The sequence below is a fragment of the Notolabrus celidotus genome, chromosome 14, assembly GCF_009762535.1.
Source record: "Notolabrus celidotus isolate fNotCel1 chromosome 14, fNotCel1.pri, whole genome shotgun sequence".
In the NCBI taxonomy this organism is placed as follows: domain Eukaryota; kingdom Metazoa; phylum Chordata; class Actinopteri; order Labriformes; family Labridae; genus Notolabrus; species Notolabrus celidotus.
In genome coordinates, this window is record NC_048285.1 from 5,784,642 (window position 1) to 5,812,515 (window position 27,874).

Below are 27,874 nucleotides of genomic sequence, written 5' to 3' on the forward strand. Positions count from 1 at the left end.
AAAACGTCTTTAATTACTTGTTTCTCATTTAACTATTTTTAAATAGTCATGGGACATTTAAAATCATTTTTAGTCGTTAGATTTGGAGTTGGAACTATTACGCCGTGTGAAAAGCCCGGACCGTATTTCTGACGGACAACAACAAGACCTCCCAGCCGGTTGATATCCGTGTTGAGAATTCAAGTCGTTACTTCGTAAAATCTGGGATTCATACCGCTTGTCACTCGAACCTTTGAGGTTGAAGTGTTTCAGTAGACGGATAAATGTCTGATGCATCAGGTAGGAAGTCTGTCTGAAGTGAATATCGAGTTAAAACTTTAAATAATGAGTCTATGCTAACCCGCGCTAGCTAGGCTGGTTAGCTACATCTGCAACATCACATTCACAAACAGAGAGGTTTGTTGAGGCTGGGTTTGATATGGGGTTTATTGTATTTGCAGAACTTCCTAAAAAAGAAGAAGAGGAGGAGGTTACACCTGAACCAGAGGTAAAAAATACAATTTACCTGCATGCGTAAGACTCACATTTGATTAGGAGTAAGCAGGTAACGCATGGCTGTATATGTATGTAGTTACCTAGCCGACTGATTTATAATATACAATTAATTAAATTAAACCAAGAATGTGCTTACAGTAGGTTTACCTGACGTGTAATAACTCATGTTAATGTGGCTGTGTTGTCATTTGTAGGAGCCATCCGACGACAGCAGTGAGGAGGAGGCTGCAGGAGAGAGTATGTAAAAACAATGACATTTGAAACTTTGCATAAATAAAACACGAAATAATTCACTCTTTTAAATTCATACTGCATCATACTACAATTTCATAAAGAGCTAAACGTTTTAATTATTATTGAGAGACAAAATACTGGCAGAACAAAATGAGAAAGACAAGTATTAGGAGTTTTTGTGGAAACAATGATACGTTTAATAATGTTAGTACTAATACAAGCAGGGCAAGTCCCTCCCTGTTCAATGACTGCATGCAATGACTGCATTTATCATTTAAAGTGAATCCCCCTGTTTTTTTCCTGTTGTTAATTAATTCTGCATTTATATTATCATCGTACTTAAGTTTATTGAATCTTCTGTCCTCTTTTCTCCTGCCAGTGGACTTCCTGAGAAACCTCTTCTCCAGCACCCTGGGCCTCGGCTCAGCAGACAAAGTTCTGGATGAACTGACTCTGGAAGCAGTGGCTCGCTACATAAATAGCGGCAAATGTGAGTCTTTGCCTGCTTACATTCAGCCCCCCAAATTTGTGTGTTACAGAGGGTGTCTCCAGCAAGCCTGTTGTATTAATATGCTGATTTATTTATATGAGAATGTTCTCTTTGTGCACACAGGTAAAAACATCCTCTGCATGGTCGGAGCTGGAATATCTACATGTAGGTTCCCCAGGTTTCATATCACAGAACACATATTTAAAGTATCAAAACTCCAGGATGATAATATTTTAATTTTGTTATCTTATTAGTATTATTTTGATCCTTCATTCTGCAAACCATTTGACCCAACAGCGGCTGGGATCCCTGATTTCCGCTCTCCAGGAACCGGCCTGTATGCAAACCTGCAGAAATATAACCTTCCCTACCCTGAGGCCATCTTCCAGATAGATTACTTTAAGGTGAGTGAAAAATGTGTTAGTTCAGGAGATTGAAGCATAACAAAGAGAGTGTAGTAGAGCTTGTTCAGAGGGATCAAAGATACCTGACAGGCTTGAGTTAATATGATTCAAGTGAGATTATTAATATTCTAACATTTAGATATTCCAATTTATCAAAGCAAATCACTGGTCCAAAACTGAGAGAGTTATTTTGGTTGTGCCGTGGAGGACACCACAAACCAAACACATTGCATTTTTTAAATCTTAAGTTTTGTATTGTTTTCCAAAACTCATACTTCTTCCTCCATCAACCTCAGAAACATCCAGAACCTTTCTTCGCTTTGGCCAAGGAGCTTTACCCCGGACAGTTTAAGGTACAAAAATGTGCAAAATGAAAAAGTATTACTACATTTAAGAATAAAGTGTCATTTCAGAGAGCAGCAAACCTCACAGTTATTTCTTCTCTTGTGTTTTACCTTTATCTGTGTTCAGCCGACTATTTGTCACTACTTCATTAAGCTACTGAAAGACAAAGGACTCCTCAGACGCTGCTACTCACAAGTAGGTTAAAACTGTCAGCCTGTCTCCACTTCGCACACTGCACACAGGCTCATGCTATAGCTGTACTGACATTATGTGTGTGTTTTTCAGAACATCGACACTCTGGAGCGAGTGGCCGGACTGGAGGGAGAGGATCTGATTGAGGCTCATGGAACCTTCTACACATCTCACTGCGTCAGCTTCTGCTGCCGCAAAGAGTACAACCTGGACTGGATGAAAGGTGAGGGTTTTATTTTTGGTCATACTTTAAATGTTGAAATCCAAAGCCAAGACTTATGGAGCTGTTCTAGCTACAGCCATTTCAGACTTTATCTCCTTCCTGTGATTTGTAGAGAAAATCTTTTCTGATGACATTCCTCGATGTGACAAGTGCAGCAGCTTGGTGAAGCCAGGTCAGAGGATCTCTGTTTCTTTTTTTCAATTTCAATATTGGTTTGTTAATTATTCATATGACTACTTACTAGGCGTCACCACATATCTCACTGTGTCTTTGTACCTTTGTGTTTCCCGCCTCTCTGAACCCAGATATCGTCTTCTTTGGAGAAAATCTGCCTGTCCGGTTTTTTACCTCCATGAAGTCGGTGAGCACCTGGTGTTGGTTTGCACATAGTTGAGAATGTGGTGTAACACTCCTGCACTCTTCACATTCTTCTTTCTCATCTGTCAGGACTTCCCTCGCTGTGATCTCCTCATCGTCATGGGGACGTCTCTACAGGTCCAACCCTTTGCAGGTCTAGTCGGCAGGTAATGCAGATAATGCTGTCCACATAGCAAAAACTCAAATCTTAGAGAGCTTTTTAATCTGATTTTCAGTCAAAACTATCTGATTGAACTTAATATAAACCATGTTCATGTGACAACTCCAGACAAATCTTAAATCAAGATATTATGAGCAGAAAACAAGACCTGAATTGATTTAATGAGTAATAGCTGCTATTTTAACTCATGTCAGGCCGTATGTTAGCATGTGATATCTTGAACTAAGGTATTTATCTGGACTTGTCTTGTGAATTTGGCTTATTTTAAGTCTAATCAGATAGTTTTCACTAAATAAAAGTCAAGTATTCTTGCTAAGACTTGAGTTTTTGCAGACTCTGCTGCAGTACTAATATACTGCAGTCTGGCAGTGAGCAAGAGGATCCTGCCTTATGGAAGACTCTGGCTCCATTCCAATGATAATCTTGTGTCACTGAAGAAGCTCAGAGTGCCCAGACCCTTCATTTTGAACTGTTTCGTCTTTAATATGTCTGAAGGTTTGATTATTTACCCCTCTCTTTTTTCTTATTTGTCATTTAGGGTTTCAAAAAGCTGCCCCAGACTGCTCATCAACATGGAGAAGGCGGGGCAGGTGAGCCTTCACTCCTCTTTCTGTGATTATGTTTTAAAGATGTGCTTATTTGGTTCTTTGTTCATGCATGTTTGTCTGTGCAGGCTGATCCTCTGCTTGGGTTGTTGGGCTTTGGAGGAGGGATGGACTTTGACTCAGACAAAGCTTACAGGTGATTTATCTGTTCATCCCCCTGTTGTAACTTTTAAAAAAATCTCTGAACCCAAACAAACATCAAGTGATAAATAACTGAAAGTCTTTTGACATACTGGTCATATATAAAATCTGTGTATCCATTTGTATCGCCACTATTAGTGATCAATCCTTACAAAGCCAATCAGACATTCAAAGTAATATACAGACAAAAAGAAAGGGACAATATAATCAGATTAATAACGTCTCTAAAGTTAAAACTGTGAACCAAGGGGATCTCTTTAAAACACCTTTCTTTCAAGATACATTTTGGTCTTAGAGAATTTACATTTTCAATCCCTTTCTTCGAGGTTCTCTGAAATTTGCAGTTCAAGTCCGTGAGAAGGAGTCAGCTACTACATTATGTATATATCATGCATTGCATTAACACAGCTCTTAATCTAAGGTATCTCTGTCTAAAGCTGTGATCTTGTTTTGGCCTTTTTGCTTTAGATTAACATAATTCCTCTCATTGCACGGTGCATCTTCAAACAGATCTAATCTGAGAAATGTATCTTTAATCTGAATGATTCCAAGAGATATGATAAAACTATCAACTAGAAAATATCATCTGCTAAAGTCATGCACATCAGGACGCTGGTGTAGCTCAGATGGTAGAGCAGGTGCTCCATGTGCAGAGGCTGCAGTCCTCATTGCACCAGTCATAAGATTGATTACAGGTCTCTATGTCTCTCCACATTTCCCGACATTCATGAAAATCTTTGAAAACTCATGCATATGTACCTTGTATCAGCTTCAGTTGGCATGATGCAGTTTACTTTTGCACCTCTAGAGGTTGCCAAACCCTCGACCACTGAGTGGCTGAAGTGTGATAATTAATCCTGTGATCAATCGATTTTTTGTTTGTACTCTGCCAGTTCATAACAGATATTAACTTATGACATTGTGATTCAGTTTGTCTTTACTAATATTTAACTTCAATCATTCTTAATGCTTTTAGCCTTTGAATCACTCTAACTCTTTGATCACTCAGTCACTTTATCGTCACCTTCACTTTTGTGTCTCACTTACATTAACAGACTGTCATCACTTTCAGAGCAGAAACACATATTTAGACTCACCAGAAACTATTCACAGCATCCACATGTCAGCAGTGACGTGCTTCCATTCACCGCTTTCACACTCTGATGGCGGACGTGTGTTTGTGGAGTCTACTTCAGTTACAGCCAGAAACTTTTTCATTTACTTCAAGAGAGAGTTTACAGGGAATCTGGATTCAATGAGAGTATTTATTTTCTAACTTTTGCCACCATTGTGCACATTTTAACACAAATATCTGTTCTGTATATGCCGTACTTATTCAAAGCATACCTGTTAGCTGTCGTGCATTCATGAGGGGTAAAATAGTGTTTTCACTTTCTGCACCACAAACACCTAGAAGGATTTCCACAGACATAAAAAACATTTCCTTTGCTGCTAAAGAAATAACATTCAGCCACACACACACACACACACACGCACACATCCATTATAGCTATAAAGAAAGAGGTGGATGAAAAATAAGTTGATAAAGAGAAGAACATATGAATAAATATTCTTGCTCCATGAATAAGTTGCACTTTTAATATCGTTGCATTATTCTTGCCAGTTACCTGCTCACACTGTCATTAGTTAGTCCTGCAGTGTTAACATGTCATGTTGATGCTTGGGGGGAAGTGTTGGGGGGAAGTGTTCCTGTCAGGTTAAGTTCAGTTAAGGGTTAAATAGACTGATTAATTAAACAGATTTCTTTAACAGCGAGTGTTTCATTTTAAAATGCATAAGATGTTTTATGCAGCCATGTCGAGGTTTTAACATTCTTTTTCTTTATTCTTCTCACCAGAGATGTAGCTCACATCAGCACGTGTGATGAAGGCTGCCTGGCTCTCGCTGACCTGTTAGGATGGAAGGTGAGTTGAATCATACTTCATAAACCATGTACGTGTTTAAGCTTGTACATGCCTTTAGAGGAAGAGCGGCTGCAGCACGATAACTACTGAACGTGCTAATTCACGCGTCGTCACTCTTCCTCTCAGAGGGGTTTGTAGAGCTGAAGGAAGGTCACTGAAGAGCTGGTGTTGAAGCCTTCATTTCCTCCCTCACACTTATCGTTATTTTCTCTTTCTTTTCTCTGGTTATTTGAGCTCTCACAGCCTCATGCGACACACACTGAATTTTAATTTCAGATTCATAGAACTGAAATTCAATTTTTAGAATTTCATTAAATGTTGTGCAATTCAAGAAAATGCATCCTGTGTTGAAACGATTCTTCATTTAAATATTTTTAGTTTATCTTTATACAGAATTCTGACACATCATTCACAATAACTCTGCATAGATGAGTAGAAATTAAGTTGTGTTGATTTCACTTCAGGGAATGTTTGTGAACATCATAAAAACAGACAAATTGAAACCACAAGGCTCTTTAACCGTCATGTTTTAGACTTTAATGTGGCAGAAGGGATTTAATGCCAGCTGTTCATATTGACATGAAATTACTAATGTCTAAGTCGATTAAACTGAAGTTTACATTTCCGACTAACTATCTGGTCTAAAGGTAAGAAATCAAACTCAACAAAACTTTATTTATAAAGCACCTTTCATACAAACAAGCGTGCAGCCTAGAGTGCTTCACAAAACAACAGAGAGACAGAAAAAACAGAGATGGGTAAAAAAAAACAAGAACTTAATAATAAAGAAAATTATTAGAAATAAAAGAAAATTATTACAATAAAATTGATAAAATAAGTAAGGTTAGAACACAAAATAAAAAATCAATTAAAGTAAAAAAGATCAGGTAAATACCAGAAATAATATAATAATAATAATCTTTATTTATAGAGCACTTTTCAAAAACTATGTTACAAAGTGCTGTGCAATGCCTTAAAGGACATGTGCAAAATAATCAGCAAGTATGCAAGTATCATTACTATTTAAAGAACATAAAATCATAAAAACAAAAAAAAAGCAGGACCCTGTGCAAGACACTTTGATCAAATCAAATCAGGAAATGCTCTCCGATAAAAGGACGTTTTGAGCAATGACTTCAAAGAGAACACAGAGTCTGCTAACCTAGTTTCCTCAGGCAGTTCATTCCACAGCTGTAGGTCCCGGACTGAAAACGCCTTGTCCCCCCTTGTTTTCAGACGAGTTTTTGGGACTGAAAGTAGCCCTTTTGAGCACTGGAGTGTATGGTGTTAAAATGTCAGAGAAGTAAAAAGATCATTAAATAAATATGATAAATAAATGTTGGTAAAATAATGATGATAATAATGCAGTCCAGGGCTAAAAATGAATACTCCAAATTAAAAGCCAGATTAAAAAGGTAAGTCTTAAGTTTACATTTAATAACAGAGAGCTCCACAATTTATCTAACACAGCTAAACACTGTCCAAAACCATTTTGCTTGTAGCTTTTCTCAATTACTAAATAATGAAATGGCAGCTGTGAATGAAATTTCTATGCAGCCCTCATATAATCTCTGATGATTTCCAGTTGAGCATGGCCCCCTCTCTCTTAACATCATGTCTGCTGATTTAGAGACTTATTTAGCTCTGAGGAAAGCTGTTGACCTTGATATCTGGGCCTGTGCATCTGTTTCAGCAGACCAAACTATGAATCTGAATATCAAGGGACAGCTGTCTTTGTGTGAGAAGGCGTTTCTTTTCATGTAAAATAATACATTCTACCATAGATGTGGTCAGTGGTGGTTGTACTCTTTGCAAAGGTTTTGTATAAAATACAAAAAAGAATCACGTGTAACAAACACGTCAATGCCTGCAAATGACTAAAGAGAAGTCACCACGGTAAACACAGATATCCATATAAAAATCATCATCAGTCATTAAAAACTATAAATAAGAGGGTTAGGCCTGGGTTAATGTTTTAAAGATGGTGCAAATGGTAAAAAGACCACCTGAGAGAAAGTCTTAGAAGTGAAGAGCTGCAGCTGAAGAAAAAAAAGTGAGGGCTTTCGAAATGTCAGGTAACCTATTTATGATTTTCCTGTGTGAAGTTGTGGTCCAAGCTCAGGGGACTTGTCTATGAACACAAAGCATGAACATCTCTTCTTCTAGTCACCGCTCTGAGTCTTCATGCATTAACCGTGTTAAACCCCTTGTTGTGTCTCCACCTCTCTCTCCAGGCCGAGCTGGAAGACCTGGTGAAGCAGGAGCACGCCAGGATCGACAGTCAGGACAAGAAAGCAAAGTCGAGCGCGGACAGCAAAGGAGCCGCAGCCAAGGGGGGCTCGGCTTCTGTGGCCCCAGCGCCCGAAAAAGAAGAGTAACTCAAAAAGGTCTCTCAGAGAAGCTTCTGTAGTGATGTCGCGGTTTGGAGTTGGCTCTTAAAGACAGGTCATGATACAGGGGTCCTCGTTTGGAAGTAAAGCTGCTTCAGTCAGTTGCTCTTTGTTTCAATTAGAGGAAGTCTCAGAGGGCGCTGTTTTTCATGCTCCTGTTTTTATCAGTTATTTGCACTTTACTGAAATAACCAACTTTTTTTATTGTTTTCATTTGCTTTAACTAAATCTGCCTCAGATGCGTATTCATTACTGTGGCATTTAATTTAAAGTGGGGATGGGTAAAAACAATTACAATATTATCTCCAGATGTAACTAACACAACAGATGGGCACATTAACCGTACATAGGATGGACAACGGGTCTTCATTTCTCCTCTATGTGCACTGATAAATGTGCTGGTGTTGTGGTAGGACGGATGTGACACTTCCTCTGCTAAACGAAACATGCATTTAAATAATCGCTAAAACATCAGACCACAGCAGAAAAAGATTCTTGAGTTGATTGATGCCAAAACTCACAGTTACAGAAAGTTCAGCGACTCTCGTGTCAGTGTTTGTTAAGTTTTCTCTCGTTGTTCTCCTCTACTCAAATAATCAAGCTGCAGGAGCCGCATCAGTCAACAGAGCTGTCAATCAACCTTCTCGTTCACATCAGAGAACTAAATAAAACTAAACTTCTTCCAATAAACTCACTTAGACATAAATCGGCATGATAAGAACTAATTGCTTTGAAAGAAACCATGTTTGAGAAATATTTATTTGACGTTTGTTAGAATACAGGAAGGCAGGCTTTAGGAGCCAATACTGCAACCAGCCACCAGGTGGAGCTCTAAGAATTATGGCTTCTTTGGACCAAGTGTTGCTCAATTCTATGCACAGCCAATGCATGGAGGGATTTAGGACTCTTACATTTAGTGGGTGTTTTATTTCAGTTTGATGCTTCTGAAAAGATAACCCTGCTGTTTATTTAACTTCTCGTCTTTCCTCCCGACCTGTCGGCTTGATCGGACAGTTAACTCATAAAAGCATCAAACCCGTCAAAAAACTGAACTTCCTGATAGTTGAACTGATGTTCCTGGAAGTGAGGATGGCTGGGTGGAAGTTGTTAAATGTTTTAAATTACCAGCTTTTTGTTAACGTCATGGATTTCACTTCTCTAATTATTTCAACTCTGTTTTTTCAGGTGTAATATAGCAACAAGCGCCATTGTGCTCAAAGTAATAGAACATTTCTCCATCCACACTCAGAGCCCGAGTTAATGTCCCTCGTGAAACTTTAAGGATGATGTTCAGCAGATAAACAAGATAACTAAACAGATAAGAAATACTCAAACACAGTGAGGTGTCATGAAGAACTAAAGATGTTTAAACTATGTGGACTTTCTGAAAATGCATGAGTTGTTACATCATTAAAAAAAACATAGTGGGTGGACATATTTACATTACAGGCTGTACAAATAATGCAATAAAAACAACATTTATAAATCTAACTATGTTCAACTCTGACGTCATTTTTTCTGACATCCCTGATGTTAGCCATGTATGGCTCCCAGAGCTGAATAAAGTCCTTCAGTTTGCCTTTGACAATACATGTCAGTCTCTCCTTTCCAACACTGCCCCAAAGCTCTTTATCCACATTTTCAAAGATGGAGCGGCCGTCCATACTTTTCCAACACAGCGCAATAGCTCTCCGAGCCTGAAGAAGTCCAGAAGTTTGGTCTGTTTTGAATTCAGCTCAAAGTCCTTCGATATATTCCAAGTACACAAAGTTTAACAATCAAAGGAATTGTGACATTAAACATCTCTGATAAACACTTAATAACATCCTTCCAAAACATTAGATTTTTTGATTTTCTTTATAACTTTCTTTATAATTTTTTCTTAATATTGAACAGATATGTACACGTACAAACACAAACATGTACATCCCCAACATCCACCAAACCACCTGACACCCAGAAGGTTGTAAAACAGACAGGAAAATCACAAATAAAGGTAATACAAAAATGTAATAATTATAATAGTAATAATAATAATAATAATAATAATAATATTGGTAATAGTAATATTAATAATAATGGTAATAGTAATAATAATAATAATAATAATGGCAATAGTAATAATAATAATAATAACAGAAAATAAATGAGAATTTGTAAATAACAATAAATACGTAGAATAAAATATGTAAATATAAATAAATAAAAACATTAGTATAATGACATAAATAGCATTCAATTCTTATTCCCACGCATAGAATAAAAAGCAAGACGCTTCAGGAGACACAACATTATGGTAATTGTGAAAAGGGAACACTGAGAGTAAAACCTATAAATACATTTGAATTTTTGGGCATTACCAGAGACAATGAAGTAAAAGTAGTGAAGTATCTAATATTTGAGATCTGTTTTTTTAAATATATTTTCGTGCGTTTTTTGTGGCTTTAGAAACATGCAAGCTAAAAAGAAAGAGGAAACGTAAGGAGTAGAAAGCAGGGTGAAGACATGCATCAAAGGGCTGTGGTCGGGAGTCAAATCAGTGACTGTTATGTCTGTGTCCTCTTTGTACAAAGCACCTTAACCACTCGTCCAAGCTGGAGGCTTTAATTATCTTAAATTAAAAAGAAAAATGCTTGAAACGTTCAAATCGTTTATGTGTAATGAGTCTAAAACATATATAACTGATGGAAAAACTTGAACTTTTTCATGTCTTTCTCCTTTTTTGAGATGCTTTGGTATGTTACATTAGTATGGGAAAATAAGCTCACATTCATCAGGTGATAGGTGTGTATTTTTCACGTCATTGACAGCAAACAGCTTCCGCACTGGATATTTCTTTTGCATGACTTCTTTATGAGCGCTTAAAGATAAAGATGAATGAAGCGTCTCTTACAAAAGTGAAGCCAGATTCCATGCAGTGTTGATTTAAACAAATTTAACTTAACAATAAAACAGTCAACGTCCCTCAGATTACAAATTCTGTGTCTCTTGTACATCTTCAAATCGAGTTTGATGACAGAGCATTTTAAGAAGTCCCAATCAAACATCCAAATGTGGGACAAATCTAGTTAATCTCATATAATTGTACAAAATCGTCTTGTTTAGTTTTAATAACTTGCTTGTTACTAAAAATTGAACACACTGTCATATTTAATTCATTTTTCAAAGGACAGAGAGGTCCTTAGAGATGTCCTCTGACTCTGATTCAGGGCCTGCATTTCCTGTAATACGTTGACCTCCGTGTCCGAAAGATGGTTTGAACAGAAAATGTGATAGCATTTCATGTAAACTGAAAACTGAGTGTCATTACCACAGCAATGTTGACCAACTTTAACACCTCTGGCTGCAGCTTGTGTGAGATTCAAGCCTGTTGGGCAACCAGCAAACCAACCTCATACACGTGAGGTAAACTGTGAAGTGGATCCATCCTTTCCCAGAAACACTGGCACTTCTCCATTTTCTTATGTTACCGTCTCTTGCAGCTGGATCAACACTGAAAGCATGCATCTGAGTGTGCATCCTTCATAGCAGCAAGATAGAAATCTGTAAAAGCACAGATAATCACTGAACTGTGGTGAAGCATTTTAAGCACAACTTTGAAATTTAACCTTCATTGTTTGTGAGCAGGAAACAGACATGCTGCAGGGAGAGAGAAAATAGACACACGTGGCTCTTCAGAGAACATGAAGTGTTTCACAGTTTGACTATGTACAGAGTTGGGTTAACCACACGCAGACCTGAGTGGAGGAGAGGGTAAAGAAGGCGCGGTGATGAAAGATCAGCTGAAGAGGTTCACATGAAAATTGAAAGTGCGACAAATGCCAGCATGCACAGACGACAGAAGGCAAAACGTGGCAGTCAAGCAACGTTACCCGACTGTAAAACAATGGAGGTTACACCAGCAGAGTCTTCATGATGTGGATCTTTGAGGAGGTTTCAAGCTTCCTTTTTTTCACCCATGCTGGCGAGGAAAAGGTTAAAGAGAGAAGATTGCAACATGTGGAGAGATGTGCTAACAGTGTAGATGAGAGAAGATACGTGAACTAACTGAAGCAGCCCAACACATGTAAGTATCAACCAGTTCCAAAGGTCTATTAATCGATGACCACTGTTTTATGATATTTGAAATATAGTTTAAAGAAAAGCTTAAATTCATTTAAATGTCTATATTTTTCCTCTCAAAGTTTAACCATCTCTCCTTACAAGTTAATCTGCGTGTTACCAGACGTTCTCCTTGTGACAATAATTGTCCACATGTTTGTGTACAGGGCGGTTCACAGTTCAGTTAACGGCACCACAGCCATCCCGTGGAGGAGCAGCAGGAGGAGGCTGTCTCTGCTGGAGCAGCTGAGGAGCTGTCAGGATGCCTGGTGCCCTGGGACAACCTGGGACAGAGAGGAGGCCCATGATGCTCTCTGTGGAACTCCTGCTGGGGTAAGCTGAACTCCCCCTCACTACAATGAACGAAGGAGTCACGGTTTATTATGAAACACAACTTTGCAATATAATGGAGACTTACGACGTATGCTGATCCACACAGTCAAAGAAATTCTTGGCACTTCAAATTGCAATACTAAAAGGATATATAATATTGTTCCTCCTGTTTGCTTTTGAAAGAGCTGAAGCCTCCATGCAAGTTATATTATATCTCCAATACACCCAGTGACTGATTTTGAATTGTGATAAAAATCCCAAATACATGTCCTGAAACTAAACCTCCTATCCCAAATGGTCCAGAGGGCTCACTTAGTTACAGTTTAACCAACTTTATTAAAATAATAAGGAGTGAAAAAATCTCTATGGCTTGTTTTCTTACATTCATGGGTTTCTTTTCTTTGTTCGTCTCTTTTTTTCTTCCTTTTGTTAATCACCAGTTTACGAAGCACCCAAAACAACATGTAGCTAAATAAAAATAAGGGTTGATCCAGAAAGTTTTACAAGAGCTTAACAAACTTTTTCTAGATTTCAAAATACGTATTTGAAGTTCTAAAAGTTTTAGTGAGATTCCTGAGAGGCTTTTGCAAGGTACCAGGAGATTTTAGTGAGATCCTGAAGGTAACTTTTGCAAGATCCCAAAAAGCTTCACTGTGATATAAGGAACGTTTAGCAAATTTCCCCCTAATTGGTGCAAGATCCTGAAAAAAATTTGCCAGATCCGGATTAGCTTTAGCAAATCCCAAGAAACTTTTGTGAGATCCCCAAAAATGTGTGCAAGATCCTGAAAAATGGTTGGGAGATCCCCGGAAAACTTTAACTCAATTTTGAGGACCTTTTTCAGGATCCGCTAAGAACTTGAGCAACATCCTATGACTCTATGGGAGATCAAAATAAACTTTTGGGAGATCCTGAGAATTGTTTGCAAGATCCCAAAAACGTTTTCAAAATCTCCAAAAGTGCAAGATCCCTAGAAACTAGAAAAATCCTGGGGAATTTTTGTAAGATCCTGAGAAAGTTTTGCAAATTTTTCCAAGAAACTTTTTCCTGATCCCCAAAAACTTTTGCAAGATCCCAAGGAACCTAAACCAGATCCTCAAACTACATTGGCAAGATCCTAAGAGGATGCTTAAAAGCAAGATGCTTAAAAACTTTTGTGGGATTCTGAGAATCTAGTGAGATGCTACAAAACTTAAGCAAAATTCCTGAAACTTTTTGCAGCATTTTTTGTGTCCATCTAGCTCCAATCCTGCATTAGTCTCTGCTATACCTTGTTGTTCCTTTTTTTTAATTTGTACCCCCAATTATATCATAAATAATTACTTCAGCAACATGTATCTACTTCACCTAACAGTTCAGTATGGACAGATATATTGTAAGCAGCACTGGACGCTGGCTTGCATGTCTCTGACACAAAAACAAGTTCCCTTTTTGTTTTTAGACTGATAACAAACTTGCTTTTGGCACTAAATGCAGAAGTACCGTTGAATAAAAGTGTGCACACAGCAGGGAAATGACTTTACAAATTTAAAGACAGACAAAATGTGAGAAGTCAAGTAACACAGGGAAAGTACATTCATACTTTAGTGAAGGAGCGCTCATCCAGGAGGCTGCTGCAGCCAGTCACTGACACGTGAGTACTCAGAATTCATGTCAGGGTTTTACATTTACTGCAGTTTCTCACAGGAAACTTTACAGTTTTATGAACTTTAAATAACAGTGCTCTGTGAATCTCTGAACCTCATGGTAGATGGTAGTCAGCTGATGTTTTAATGTGAAAGGCCTGGAGATATTATCAATGCTAATCATGTGGTTTAATGATAAATTAATCCACAGAATATTTGTCACACATCTCTGCTGCCTTCCTGTGTGTCTTTGTATGTCTTTAAGTTTCAAAGTTTAGAGACTTGCAGTGAACTTGTCTCCTTTTCTGTGCAAACAAAGCATGAAAGCCACTTCCTGAATGTTTGTGTGTGTTTGTGCGTTTGTGTGTGTGTGTGTGTGTGTGTGTGTGTGTGTGTGTGTGTGTGTGTGTGTGTGTGTGTGTGTGTGTGTGTGTGCGTGCGCGTGTGTCTTACTGTGTGCTGGTGTTTGAGAGCAGTTGCGGCGATGTAACTACATATATGTTAATCTGTTGTCCTCAAGACATGTGCTTTTGTCTCACCAAAGTTAATTATGTCTCAACCAAAATGCCTTTTCTGTTTAAGTGACAGTTTCATATTAAGGCCAATAAAAAAGAGCTGAGGTCTATGTAAATAAAAGACTGTAATTGGTTTGACAAAGGAACTACCTCTCACACAAATTCTGCTGTTAAAATTATGCATATTTTAATGTTTTATAAAAATAGAAAATGTAAAGCATCTGGAAAAACCCACGGACTCTCAGGTTTCTTTTATTCTAATGTACCCAAACTCTGAGGGGGCATGGAAATAAGTGACATCATCCTTTTTAAAATTCAGCCCCACCCACTTTGAGACAGTGGGAGGATCATACACAGAGTTGGACTTTTCTGTGTACAATTTCAAAGAAATAAAATGTCTTTAACATTTCTTTCATTTTAAACATTTACCCGTTGAGACATAGCAAAACTGTTCTCAAACTGAAACTTAAATATGCATTCAGTTCTGCAGAGCTTACAATCAATGGGGCTGCTTCAGTTGGATTCAGAGACAGTGTGGTAACAGCAAATGACAAACTGTGACAAGAAAAAATATGGCCTGAGAGCAACAGTGACTAATTGAGTTACAACACTTGCAAAACGCTCAAAATGACAGTACTAACATGCTCATCTGGTGTATGTTGGTGTACCACTGACCAAATCAATAAATGAGCCTGAGTCCTTTAAAAGGCAAAGTGTGGTCACATTGTAATACTTAAGGTGTGTGCACAATAACTAATAATATTTGGTCATGTTAAAGTAATTTAGTAGCTTTTTTGTGTAGTTGTATTTTTTTGGGAGTAGTTTTTAAAACCAGTTACTTTTAATTTCAACTGAGTATTTTAACACTTTATCAACACACTAAATAAGTATTCTCAACTTTAAAGAAATAACACAAGATAAAAGATAAAAAATATATATATATTTAAATTCATTAAAAAAAATACACCAAATATATATAAAATGACACACAAACACGTCAACAGAGTATTTTACTTCACAAATGTTTTGCATCAGTTACTGCGTAAAAAAAGACAATACTGCCACCTGATTGGCTGAGATTTTTTCAATTTTGGACACTTTATTAACACACTAAATAAGTGGTCATGACTTTAAAGAATTACACAAGTTCAGTATGTATAAAAAATCAAAAATTCACAAGTTATATTTAAGTTGATTTTAAAAAACTCAAAAAGATCTCAATAAAAAAGATTAAAAAACACATCATCTTTCCATCAATAGTGCCGCCTGATTGGCTGACATCTGAGTTTTTTTTATTTTGGACATTTTATTAACACACTAAATAAGTGGTCATGACTTTAAAGAAATTACACAATTTCAACATTTTTAGAAAAATCCCCAAATAAATAAGTTATATTTAAATTAATTAAAAAATGTTTAAAAGAAACAAAAAAAAACCCAAATCAACTGAGTATTTTACTTCACTATTTTTTGCATCAGTTACTGCCTTTAAAAAAAAAAGCAAAAAGGATACAAGCTTTCCATCAACACTGCCGCCTGATTGGCTGACATCTACAACACAGTAATCAGTTGAACTACTGTAGAGGAGAGGAACCCACATGCTCCACGTGCTGAAACCACAACAACTACATTCACAGGTTCATCCTTCCCAGGTCATAAACTCATTAGTGACACATTGCTTTTACAAAATCAACACCTCCTTCCACATCGAGACACCCAGCCTCACTCTCAGGTCTTCTTCTTCCATTCACCTCACGACACCACCCGCCCGCTTAACCACCATGAGATCCAGAGCCTTCAGCAACACTGCCCCCCGTGTCTGGAACTCCCTCCCACCAGATATCCGTAGCATCGACTCTCTTTCCATTTTCAAATCACACCTCAAAAATACACATCTTTTTAAACTGTCATATTCACTCTGATTACACCTCTTCACTATACTGTATCTGATCCTGTTCATTTTATTTTCATCTATTAATTACTCTGTATCATGCCTTGTTGATTTTAGCAGCCTTATTTTTATATTGTTCTTTTTTAAACTCTGCCCTGTATGGTGACCATGAGTGCTGAGAATGGTGCCTTTAAATAAAATGCATTATTATAGGTAGTAGTACTCTAAGTACATTTTAAACAAAGCACTTTGTAGTTTTACTTTAGTAGATTTGCAGACTGGTACACTGCAAGAACTCAAAACTAAGCAAGTGTTTTTGTCTCATTTCATGCAAAAAAATATCTTCTTAGACTTAAAATAAGCCACGTTCATCTGAGAAGTCAAGAGAAAAGTCTTATTTGAAGCCATAATTATGCCTGAATTGCATCTAATGGGTAAAAATATTTCTGCCAATGGATAAGACAAGTGTACATTTGAAGTTTCTTGAATTAAAACATTATTCTTATTTCAAGAAACTTTAATGGTATATTTTTCTGATTCCATTGGCAGATTGTTTTTGCTCATTATAAGCAATTCAGTTCTTATTTATGGTTTTTAGTATCTTAAAGTAAGACATTTTTCTGGACTTATTTGGAGAATGTGGCTTATTTAATCTAAAAAGACATTTTATACTAGAAATAAGATACTTAGTTGTTTTTTTTTAATTATCTTTTTATTTATTTTCAACATTTTATAAGAGACAAGACGAAAAACAAACACGATAAGAAAGTCAAAAGAAGAGGGGAAAAAGAGGAGAAATAAATAAATAAAAATAAAATAAATAAAACGGTTTGTAAAACACAAATACTTACATTATAATAAGTACAAATAATACGTGCAAATACATAAACCATGGTCATATTACATTGTCTTTTTTGTACTCAGAGTCCAAGCACGGCCAGCCATGCTGGGTGGATGTCGGAGGTCCATAAGCGGCTGCCAAACTTTTAGGAAAACATCCCCCTTGTTTTTCAGAGTATATGTGTGTTGTTCCAGACGTAAGGTTTCATTCAAAGTTTGTTTGAACAGGCTAAATGTAGGGGTCTGTGCTGATTCCATCTGAGAAGAATACATTTCTTTGCTATGTAGGATACCATAGCAACCCTCTTCGTGTGTGTGGGATCCAGTGTTTTGTTCAGTTCTGTACCAAAAGGATAACATATTGGTGTACAGTCCAGTGAGGTCCCCACAACCTTGACAGTCAGGTCATCCATCCAGAAGTATTTTAACTTTCTGCATTCCAAAAATATGTGCATGATTGTCCCTATAAATGTTTTACAACAATGACATCTTAGGGGTGAATTTAAAAACATCTTGCTTAAGATACTTAGTTTTGAGTTTTTGCAGTGTAGTTTCACTTCTACTTAAGTACAATTTTAATCAAAGTACTTGTACTTCAGTAAAACATTTTAGTACCCTTCCAACCTTGCACATTGGGAATTGGGGACAACACCTGATATGTTATGATCAGTTTAATCAGCTCATATGTCCCCCAACCACATGTATATTTAAGCACCTAAAAGGTGTTTAATTTCCTAAATGCAACTGAGCCATTCACTTCAGATTGTGCACTATTAGATATTTAAAACACAAGCACAACATTTACCAAGCTCACCTACTTAGTTAAGAATTTCAGTCATGTAATTATGTACAACAAACTCTGCTGGGGTTGGACTTGATGTAACATTTATTTGTCTCTCACCTGTCTTCAAAATAAACATTGCATATCTCTTCTCTCAGATTGACATGAGAGTGGATCAGATCATACTGTAAGAAGTACAGGGGCTGCTGGGAGAAGCTTTGCATGTATATTTATCTTTGAATGCTTTTATAAACAAAGGTTTTAGTGGGGGTTTTTTTTGGGGGGGGGACTCTAACAAAAGGAGATGTGAGAGAGATGCAGGTTCCTGAGTCAATGAGTCCAAACGCACACAGTAATAACCAGCCTTCATAAACTCATTCAGATTTATGAGTGGGTAAACAGCTCTGCAGTTTTATCAACCCTGGAAAATTAACTATTGACTCCTCAGCCTGTCACAGTTTCAGATTAATCCAGTCCAGTCAGAGAACCCATGACACCACAGGATGTTCCCCTCAGCCTGTTGAATACTATTAGTTTGGTTTGGTTTTTTTTGCCTTGTTACTGTGAACCTTTGAAGAGAAAAACATCTTCCTGCTCAACGAGTTTCCGTAACGCTCCATAAATGAGTCACTGTGTGTCTCCCTCCAGAGTTTCCTGGTTGTGCGGGACTCTGTGACATCTCAGGCCAGTGTGCTGTGTGTGTCTGCGGGGGGAGAGGATGAAGAAGTTATTGATTATTCCATCAAAAACACGGGAACAGGTAACTGCATGCACACACACACACACACTTCTTTCTCTTTCTTTTTGCATGTGCATGTGTGATTGTGTGTGTGTGTATGTGAGTGTGTGTGTGTGTGTGTAGGTGAGTGTCAAAACCAGTCACCATGTCATTGTTTGTGGTTGATCTGAGTCATTTTCACTGTCAGAAAAAAATGGTGATCAGTTGCAGTAACTTCACAGCGTCATACACTTCTCTGTTATATTTGAGTGTGCTAACGAGAGAAACCTGTTCAGGTGTTCCAGGTGAGTGCAGGTAATCTGATAATCACCGTCTGGTTGTTCTTAAACTGCAAATTCCGGTTCCTTTGATTGTGAACTCCCTCTCAGTGACACAGTGGGTGCATTACAGCTTAGAACATCGGCTGATAATTCATGTTACTGTTTTAAAGCAGAGTAGAGTTTCCAGATACATACTGAAGGATTTATTTTTTATGACAGTAACCCCTACTCCAAAAAAAGTTGGTTTGAAAATCATTCAAAGCCTATATTTTAGTCGGGACAAAAACATGTTTATCTCTTCTTTTAACAAAACTCTGTAAACGTATGTGAACCCAGGAGACCAGTTTCAGGAGTTTGGAAAGCAAAATATTGTCCTAATCTTGCCTGATATTATATTTCATCTGCTCAACAGTTCAGGGTCTCCTTTGTTGTATATTATTTCATCATGCATTAAATGTTGTCAGTGGATGACAAGTCAGGACTTCGGGCAGGCCAGTTCAGCACCTGGACTCTGCTACTGTAGAGCCATGCTGTTGTAATACCTGCAGAATGTGGTTTGGCATTGTCTTGCTGAAATATGTACAGCCTTCCCTGGAAAATGCATTGTCTGGATGGCAGCATATGTTGCTCCAAAACCTGTATATGTTGCTCGGCATTAATGGAGCCTCCTTAGACGTGTAAGCTACACATGGGCACTTATGCATCATCACCAATCCTGGCACAAGCCGGCTGGTCTAACTTCTTTAGAGCGGAGGATTCAGTGTCCATGATTTCCAAAAAGATGCAGCTAAGAGTTCTGCACAATTTCAAAATGAGTAACAAAATAAAAGAGAAAAAGCAGAGAGACGAGACAGAAGAGGGATGTTAGGGAAGGCAAATGTAAGGAGTTTGTCTTACCTGTTTCCTGACATTTCTAAACGTCTCCTTCATCAATGAGTGTGTGTGTTAGTGTATCTATGTCACCTCTAATCACATGCACAGAGGCAGCGAAGAGAGTCTCATTGTTGGTGAAGCTTGTGTGAAAATTAAACAGATGACACAGTGAAAACTCATTTCTTTAGAAGTCCCCTGTTGTCTTCCTGGTTTGAGCTTTGGTCTGTTTCCAAGAATTAATACTTTGACTGATCATAACGTTATTTCTCTCTCTCTCTCTCTCTCTCTCTCTCTCTCTCTCTCTCTCTCTCTCTCTCTCTCTCTCTCTCTCTCTCTCTCCCTCTCTCCCTCTCTCTCTCTCCCTCTCTCTCTCCCTCTCTGTCTCAGCCTTCCAGCTCTCTGAGTCTCGTCTTTGTTTCACTGACCTCGCTCAGCTCGTGCTCTTCTACTCTCTGACCAGGTAAGGAGCTGCTGTTTCTCTTATTGCTTTTTTATAAGTGATGTTGTGTGAGAGTAAATTTTAGTTTGTGCCTCAAGCTGTTGACACACTTTACAAAGACTCTGGACCCCAGGAATAAACTGCAGTATGATCTGGCCATTAAAGCAAAATGTTAACTTTTTCCTCCAGAAACAAAGTTTATAACTAATTAATTAAAAGACAGTTAAATTGTATTTGCATATTTAAAGCTACAGTGAGGAATTTTAAGCTGGAGACACAGATGTAGAAAAACAGTGGCAACTTGTAACGTTAAAGCTGGCAGGGCTGCACAGCGCTGAATGTGTGTGTGCATGTCTGAGTGTGTGAGCATGTGGTGCTCCTGCTGTGTGTTTACAAGCTGTGCCTCTCGTGCATCTGCAACTCTGTAATGGGAAGTGATATCACATACAGAGACACCAATATTACGCTGTTTTTGGGGTGTAATGTGTTAGTGCAAGGGTGAAGAGATGGTGGAACTTTGTTCTGGCGCTGCTGCAGAGTTTGCAATGTGTTAGAGTATGAAGGCTGCTTCAGGGGAGGTGTCAAAAAGGAACTGCATGCTGCTGAAACAGCCTTGTACTCACATTTTTCATGGTCAAAATTTGCTGTGAGTGATGCATTTGACTGATAGATTAAAGAAGTGGGAGAATTTTTGTCGTCCACAGAGGGCGCCAAAATCAGCACAAACTTAACTCCTCACTGGAGCTTTATTTAAATGTATTTAAATTAAAGCTCCTGTGGGGAGTTTTTAGCTGGTTTAGAAAAGGACTAAAAGTAATACTGATTCCTCTATAGCAGACGACCCCTCCCATCCGTCTCACAACCTCTTGTGCCTGTTGCTGTCAGGAGGAGATTACCCAGTCTCTGGGCCAGAACCAGCTGACTGAGGGACAGTTTCAGTCAGGATGCTGAACTCTCTCCCTGTTTTTCCCCCTCTTCCCATAGTGCCCCCTTCACAAACTTAACACAGTCACAAAACCATCAGCATACTGAACGATATTTCTATATAGTTATTTTTAATGTCTAGAACTGCTGCCTGGCCTCGGTGTTCGAAGAAGTGACCACAGGTTGCAGAAATACCCAACAGTCTTGATGCGTGATCAGTCTGTCTGTGAGAACAAAGCAGAGTTGAGTTTTTCTCTTACTAAACGTGTGCAGGATAAAATCAGCAAAGAGGTAAAAGGTGCAGGGCTGCCCACAAGGGGGCGCCAAAAATGGCACAAACAAAACATTGCTCACATGAGCTTTAATAAATACCATCCAGGTATCTTAACTTGAATCGATCTGTTAACCGTGTTTGCTTCATTACATCAGGGATGTTCTGACTGTTTGTCTGTCCATACCTCGTTGGATCTACAGCGTCACTGAAAAGAACAGAAATCGTCTCTCTCAGCTTGTACCTCGTAAGTCCAGATCTTTGACTTTTATTCTCATATTCAGAATATAACCAGAACCAGACATTTTTCTAGAGCTGAACTTATTTTTATTTCCCCTCTGCTGCAGAAACTTGGCTCTGCACTCCACCTGAGCAACAAGCAGAAGAAATGACTGACACAGGGCCAGGCAACTTAATGTGCTCCATACAGGTACGATGCATGTGTGTGTCTGTGTGTGTGTGCATACAGGTGCATGCTGGGAAATGGTTTCATATTCAAGTTGGCTGGATTAATCATCAGTACTCTGCAATATATGACAGAAAAATCCGCCTGTTCTCACTCTTTAGTCATCCTTGACCTTGTTATTGCTGAGTCAGCATATGCTGCAGTACCTTCCTCTAAAGTGCCTATACGTGGGTTTCATCACATTATAACGGCCGTGTACAAACTGTGTGTCCGTCTCTGTTCCCCTAGCTGACCTCCACAAACGGAGCCCTGTGCATCATCAACCCCCTCTACCTCCGTGAACATGGAGATGATTGGCTCACTCGCAGGGCGGCAGCCTCACAGACTGCCACACAGCCGTCACAATACAAGCGAGAGCGACGCCTCAGCACCACCAGGACCTGGGCGGGGGCGGGGCTTCAGAGTAAACGAGCCATCTCGTTAGACCAGGAACCCTCTGCTGCTGGTACAGAGAGCTCAGGTGAGAACTTAGTCCTGGGATAAAGGTATATCTGAGGTATCTGTGCTGGAATGTCTTTACTCATGACTCGCGTTTTTCCTGTTCAGGTCTAATCAGAGCCAAGTCAGCTGATTCACCTGATAGCCCAAAAAAACCATCAACCCCACCTTCTCCAGCAGGAGTGGTTCTCAGGAGGCCCAGCAGAGATTCTGTCCCCAGCCTCCCTCAGAGAGGGAGCACAGGAAGCCTCTCTCACAGAACGAGCACAGGAAGCCTCCCTCCGTCCACTCCCTCTACCCCTGGAGGTTCAAACCGTACGTCCCTGGAGCTGCAGCCCCACGGCAGCCCCGTGCCTCAGTCTCCTCACAGGGTGTCCTGGATCGAAGATGGAGTCTGGCTGCCTCCACCCAGGCCTATCTCTTCGCTCCATCCCCCATCACTGGAGCTGGACTCTCTGTCTATCAGCAGCATAGAGGAGGAGCAGGAGTCCCAAACGCATAGTCCCACCCCTCACCACCAGTCAGCGCACTGGTTGGCTGACAAAGTCATCCATCGCCTCTCAGCGGTGGGTCAGGCTCTCGGTGGGCTCGTCAATCAGAAGAAACGACTGACCAATCGTGTGCAGGAGCTGAGCGAGCGGAAAGGTGCAGCATTTGCAGAAGCTGTGAAAGGATTTGTGGAGTTGACGCTGAAGAGAGGGGCTGAACCTGGCGGTGTCACGGGGTCAGAGTTCTTACAGGAAGTAAGGTCCTCGCTCACATCGCTGAGGGAGATGCTCCTGGACTATCCAGAAATCCAGGCATTGTTGGACAGCTTAACTGACATTAATGACTTAGAGATAGGTGAGTAGGAGACCTTAGAGAAATAAAAAACTGAACAGATCAATGTTTACTTCTCCTCTAATCTCCCTCTCATACCTTCAAACCCTCCTGCAGACTCTCTGGTGGAGCTCTCCATTCATAAAGTTGCTCTGAAGCCCGTCTCTGCACACCTCTACTCCTGCATCCACACCGCCCGGACCGATGACGGCACCTTTGAGCGTCTCCAGAGCAACCTGCGCGTGCTGGAAAAGAAAGACATGGAGGAGCTTGGAGGGTCAGCGGGGCTTGGAGTCCCTGATCCTGCCAGCCTGGAGCGGATCCAGCAGAAGTGGACGAGCATGCATGAGGCATACTCCCCAAACAAGAAGGTCCAGATCCTGCTGAAAGTCTGCAAAAGCATCTATCACAGCATGAGTGCTAACTCAAGCTCAGGTAAGCAGACTTTCTAAAGTTGTTTTTGTTTTATCTGTGTGCTCGTCTCCTGCTGTGTCTTTGAATTCACATTCTCCTCTCCTGCAGGTTCAGTGTTTGGAGCAGATGATTTCCTCCCCTGCCTGACGTGGGTGCTGCTCCGGAGCAACGTGGTCACATTACAGATAGACACAGACTACATGATGGAGCTGCTGGACCCCACACAGCTGCAGGGAGAGGGTAAGGAAGATCAGACGCTGTATCTGAGTTGCAATGTTTTTCCATCTTGTAACTTCAGAGTGTAAACAAAAACAAAAAAATAACACATCATACTTCAAATTGCAAAAAATATGACAATAATGCAAATCAATGACTGGACGTGCCAGAATGTTCTTCAGTTAAACAAAGAAAAAGCTGAAATTATTGTTTTTGGAGCCAAGGAGGAAAGGTTAAAGGTTACTGCTCAGCTCCAATATGCAACAATGAAATGTTCAAACCAAGCCAGAAACCTTGGTGTAGTCTTAGACTCAGACCTTAACTTCAGCAGCCGCATTAACACAATAACAAAGTCAGCCTATTATCACCCTAAAAATATATCAAGGATTAAAGAACTTGTGTCTCAGCAGGATGCAGTAAAACTCCTCTATGCATTTAACTTTAGAAGACTAGACTACTGTAACGGGGTCTTTACAGGACTCCCTAAAAAGTCCATCAGACGACTGCAGCTCATACAGAATGCTGCTGCTCCAGTCCTAACAAGGACCAACAAAGTAGACCACATCACTCCAGTACTCAGATCTCTACACTGGCTTCTTGTCTGTCAAAGAATAGACTTTAAATCCTGCTGATGGTTTATAAAGCACTGAATGGTTTAGGCCCAAAATACATTGCTGATCTACTGCTACTGTATGAACCATCTAGACCTCTGAGGTCATCAGGTACTGGTCTGCTTTCAGTCCCTAGAGTCAGAACGAAACATGGTGAAGCAGCGTTTAGTCAGTATGCACCACATATCTGGAACACACTCCCTGAAAGCTGCAGGTCTGCTCCAACTCTCACCTCTTTTAAATCAAAGACTAAGACTTTTTTATTTGACACTGCCTTCCTGTCTTAGCTCATTTTAACTTGCTTTAAAAGCAAATTTTAAATTTACTTTTAATATATTTCTAATTTTCCTTTTCTTTCTATCTTTTATTACATTTGTCATTTTAATTGTGCTCTTTCATGCTTGTCTGAATGTTCCCAATCCTTTTAATGTTTTAATGTAAAGCACATTGAGTTGCCCTCGTGTATGAAATGTGCTATACAAATAAAGCTGCCTTGCCTTGACTTGCCTTACCCAGAAGATTGTGCTCAAAGAAGCAAGCTTTCCTGCACAAAGCATGCTGGATACATAGCGAGGTGAACAAGGCTTTCACCCCAAACTGTTTAGGAAATGCTTTCCTATCCATTAAATTCATATCCTATTTAAAGCTCCAGGATGCAACTTTAGGTTTGCATACATTTTTGTTTCTCCTGTGGACAAAACCGTGCCTCTTAATCACTTTGTTCAACTCCAAACTAGCCAGAGTGATTTCAGGCATTAAGAAGTGAAGCTAAAAACGTAATTGCAGTGACTTCTCTCTTTCTGCATCAACAGGTGGATACTACCTCACAACCCTGTACGCCTCCCTGTACTACATCAGCAGCTTCCAGCCACGATTGGCCGCCCGTCAGCTCAGCGTGGAGGCCCAGAAATCTCTGAACCAATGGCACCGCAGGCGCACCCTGCACTGCAACCAATCACGCCGCAGCAATAACCGACGTACCATTCGCAGAACGCCGTGCCGGGAGAGGAGAGGGGGCACGCAGAACTCAGAGACAGAAACTGGGAGTAAAGAGGGAAACGTGGAAGGAGAGATTGCTTCTGTAGATAATGAGGAGTCACAGCAGCGGACGGAGTGCCCCACAGAGGCTCTGCAGTCCCTGGAGGAGGAGAAAAACACAGGACAAGAAAGTGAGGAGGAGTCACAGGTGTCCTCTTCAGCATCAGACTGCAATCAGGAAAATGTCACAAAGAGCGAACAGGACAGAAGACAAACTCCTGTTTCAGAAGAAGAGAAAAATCACAGAGGACTGCACCAAAGAGAAGAAGTAAAATGGAACTGAGATAATGGAAACATGTCGGTCAGGCTTTCTTTTTTTGACCACAGCTTTCCTTATTGGGCTGAACTCACCTGAGATGTGCGACAGTAGCACACAGCATGTCTTGAAGAAAGGAGAGAGATGAAATGTGACATTCATAATACAGTAGCCTAAATTAGAGCTTGCAAACAATAGATTGTATTGAAAAAGTGAAGCTAGTGTAGCGCAGACTTGTGCCTGCATTCTTTCTAGCAGCCAGTAGGGGGCGACAATGTGCCTTTTGTTCATTTTTAAAATTTTATTTATACAATTTTTATAAGTTAAATTTTTTATAAATAATAATCACTTTTACCAGAAGGAGAAAATAGCCTTTTTTCCCTCCATGTGCTCCTGAAGATTTCTGATGTCTTTGTTTAAACTTTATGCCTTAAGTCTCTTCATTTCTTTCTTATTTATGATGAAGGCTGCAAACAGTGCTGTTGAACTGTTCTCTGTGACTTTGTGGACCTTCTTTGTAATTTAATTCTTGAACAAACAGAGCTTCCGGACTTGAAAAGGTAAGCCTACTCAGTGCCTCAGAAAACAAGATATTTTTAATATCTCTGATTTCCCTTTGTACCACTAGAGGGCAGCATTACACCTTCTATACGGCTTTGGTGCTCTGTCACTGTTTTCTCTTCACTTTGCTGGGTGTTAACTGGTCATTTTCTATTAGCAATGCAATGTATTTGTACTGGGGACTATGTTGAACATAAAAAATAATCATCTTTATCTGTTCAAGTTGTTTTAAAGAATCTAAATTGGAAATGTCAGCTCATTTAGCAGCTTCTGTCCAGCAGGTGGAGCTCTGCAGATTAGAGTTTGGAGATGACCTTCTACACATGCACACTCACTTTGAAACACTGTACTGCTTGTACTGATAATGTTGTATTTAAGGTCTGCTAGGAGCTGTAGTGGAAGTCAAAGCAACTTTATTTTTTATTTATTTATTTAACCTTTATTTAACCAGGTGAGTTAATTGAGAACCAATTCTCATTTGCTTTAGGCATTTTATGAAGTTAAATTATCAGCTGCAGTAAAGAAGTGTGAGGTGTTCATGCAGGGACTGAAGGTGAAACACTTCCATAAACTTACTGAGAGTTTTAGGGAAAGCATTGAAATAAAGTAATGTTAAAAAGTAAGGCAAGCTCGTTTAAGTGGAACATGTCATACACAAAGACAACTCAATGTGCTTTAACACGTTGAAAGATAATCCAAGGCATGAGTAAAACAACATGGTGAAACAGACAGGGGATTGAAATATTATACACTGGTTAAAAGACTGAAGACATAAAATCGTACTGAAGAAAACATAGAAACAAAAGAGACTATAGATTGCACCGCTACTTTTGGAATGCAATAAGAGCAAAATTAAACAACAGGACTGCAAAAACACAAAACACGATCGAGATATGTAGCATTTAATAACTTTCATACTAGTAAAAACCCTTTAAACCATTCTGTGGTTAACTGGAAGATGATGCAGAAATTTAAAAACCAGATTAAAGCACTTAAAATTGTAGTCCTGGTCAAGAACCAGCTGCAGCTTCTGGATGAGCTGCAGCTGTTTCATTGTCTTTTTTTGGGAAGTCTGGTTAAGTCTCCTTGGGACACAAACCCCTCATTCTTGCAGTGGATCTGGCAAAAGTAAGATCTGTGAGCACGCCGTGATTAAAAAGTTGGTCTTCAGTGCCTTTTTTGTTGAAACGTTGGTAGCCAAAGCGCCAGTTGAAAATAAAGGAATCAAAGTTAAGGCTGACATGTTAAAAACACATCTAAAAATTAAAGGAGGTGTACAAGTTAAAGCACAAAAAGGAGCCAGACATTTTTCAACCAGCCCCCTGGTAAAACTCCTGCAAGAAGTCAGGATGAGCTGACATGAGAAGGCAGTACAGAAAATGCAGCACAAGTGAGTGAGCAGAGGTGAAGACCTCCTTGTCATGCAACAAATGTGAAACCAGAAGAGGAGCATGTAACAGGATGAAGAAGGAGAATCATTC

The 27,874-nt window shown here is 39.4% G+C and overlaps 2 protein-coding genes across 3 annotated transcripts; both read left to right on the forward strand.

Annotated features, from left to right (window-relative positions):
- Positions 1 to 104: 104 nt before the first annotated feature.
- On the forward strand, positions 105 to 9,570 carry sirt2 (sirtuin 2 (silent mating type information regulation 2, homolog) 2 (S. cerevisiae)). Its single transcript, XM_034701120.1, has 16 exons — positions 105 to 279; positions 441 to 487; positions 690 to 732; positions 1,109 to 1,219; positions 1,343 to 1,384; positions 1,517 to 1,623; positions 1,920 to 1,976; positions 2,095 to 2,163; positions 2,254 to 2,383; positions 2,496 to 2,555; positions 2,689 to 2,744; positions 2,831 to 2,907; positions 3,460 to 3,511; positions 3,595 to 3,662; positions 5,526 to 5,592; positions 7,827 to 9,570. The coding sequence occupies exons 1-16, from the start codon at positions 264 to 266 to the stop codon at positions 7,968 to 7,970; spliced, it is 1,146 nt and encodes a 381-aa protein (XP_034557011.1). The 5' UTR covers positions 105 to 263; the 3' UTR covers positions 7,971 to 9,570.
- Positions 9,571 to 11,627: 2,057 nt separating this feature from the next.
- rinl (Ras and Rab interactor-like) lies at positions 11,628 to 27,016 on the forward strand. 2 transcript variants are annotated; one of them, XM_034700425.1, is made up of 11 exons: positions 11,628 to 12,048; positions 12,251 to 12,416; positions 18,717 to 18,828; positions 20,328 to 20,400; positions 21,733 to 21,821; positions 21,922 to 22,004; positions 22,269 to 22,500; positions 22,587 to 23,321; positions 23,415 to 23,732; positions 23,820 to 23,951; positions 25,351 to 27,016. In XM_034700425.1, coding segments are annotated over exons 1-11 (2,451 nt in total). In that variant the 5' UTR covers positions 11,628 to 12,046; the 3' UTR covers positions 25,860 to 27,016. The 2 variants fall into 2 exon arrangements, with proteins under 2 accessions (XP_034556316.1, XP_034556314.1); XM_034700423.1 differs by lacking the exon at positions 11,628 to 12,048 and having other exon boundaries at positions 12,174 to 12,416.
- The last annotated feature ends 858 nt before the right edge of the window (positions 27,017 to 27,874 follow it).

Bases quoted from the DNA above. Each gene is read 5' to 3' on its own strand.
- sirt2 (XM_034701120.1), top strand. The intron at 2,164-2,253 runs GTAGGTTAAAAC...TGTGTTTTTCAG, and splicing joins TCAGACGCTGCTACTCACAA to AACATCGACACTCTGGAGCG. The intron at 2,556-2,688 runs GTCAGAGGATCT...CTCTGAACCCAG, and splicing joins CAGCAGCTTGGTGAAGCCAG to ATATCGTCTTCTTTGGAGAA.
- rinl (XM_034700423.1), top strand. From the start codon at position 12,237: ATGTTTGTGTACAGGGCGGTTCACAGTTCAGTTAACGGCACCACAGCC. The intron at 21,822-21,921 runs GTAAGTCCAGAT...CCTCTGCTGCAG, and splicing joins TCTCTCTCAGCTTGTACCTC to AAACTTGGCTCTGCACTCCA. The intron at 22,501-22,586 runs GTGAGAACTTAG...TTTCCTGTTCAG, and splicing joins TGCTGGTACAGAGAGCTCAG to GTCTAATCAGAGCCAAGTCA.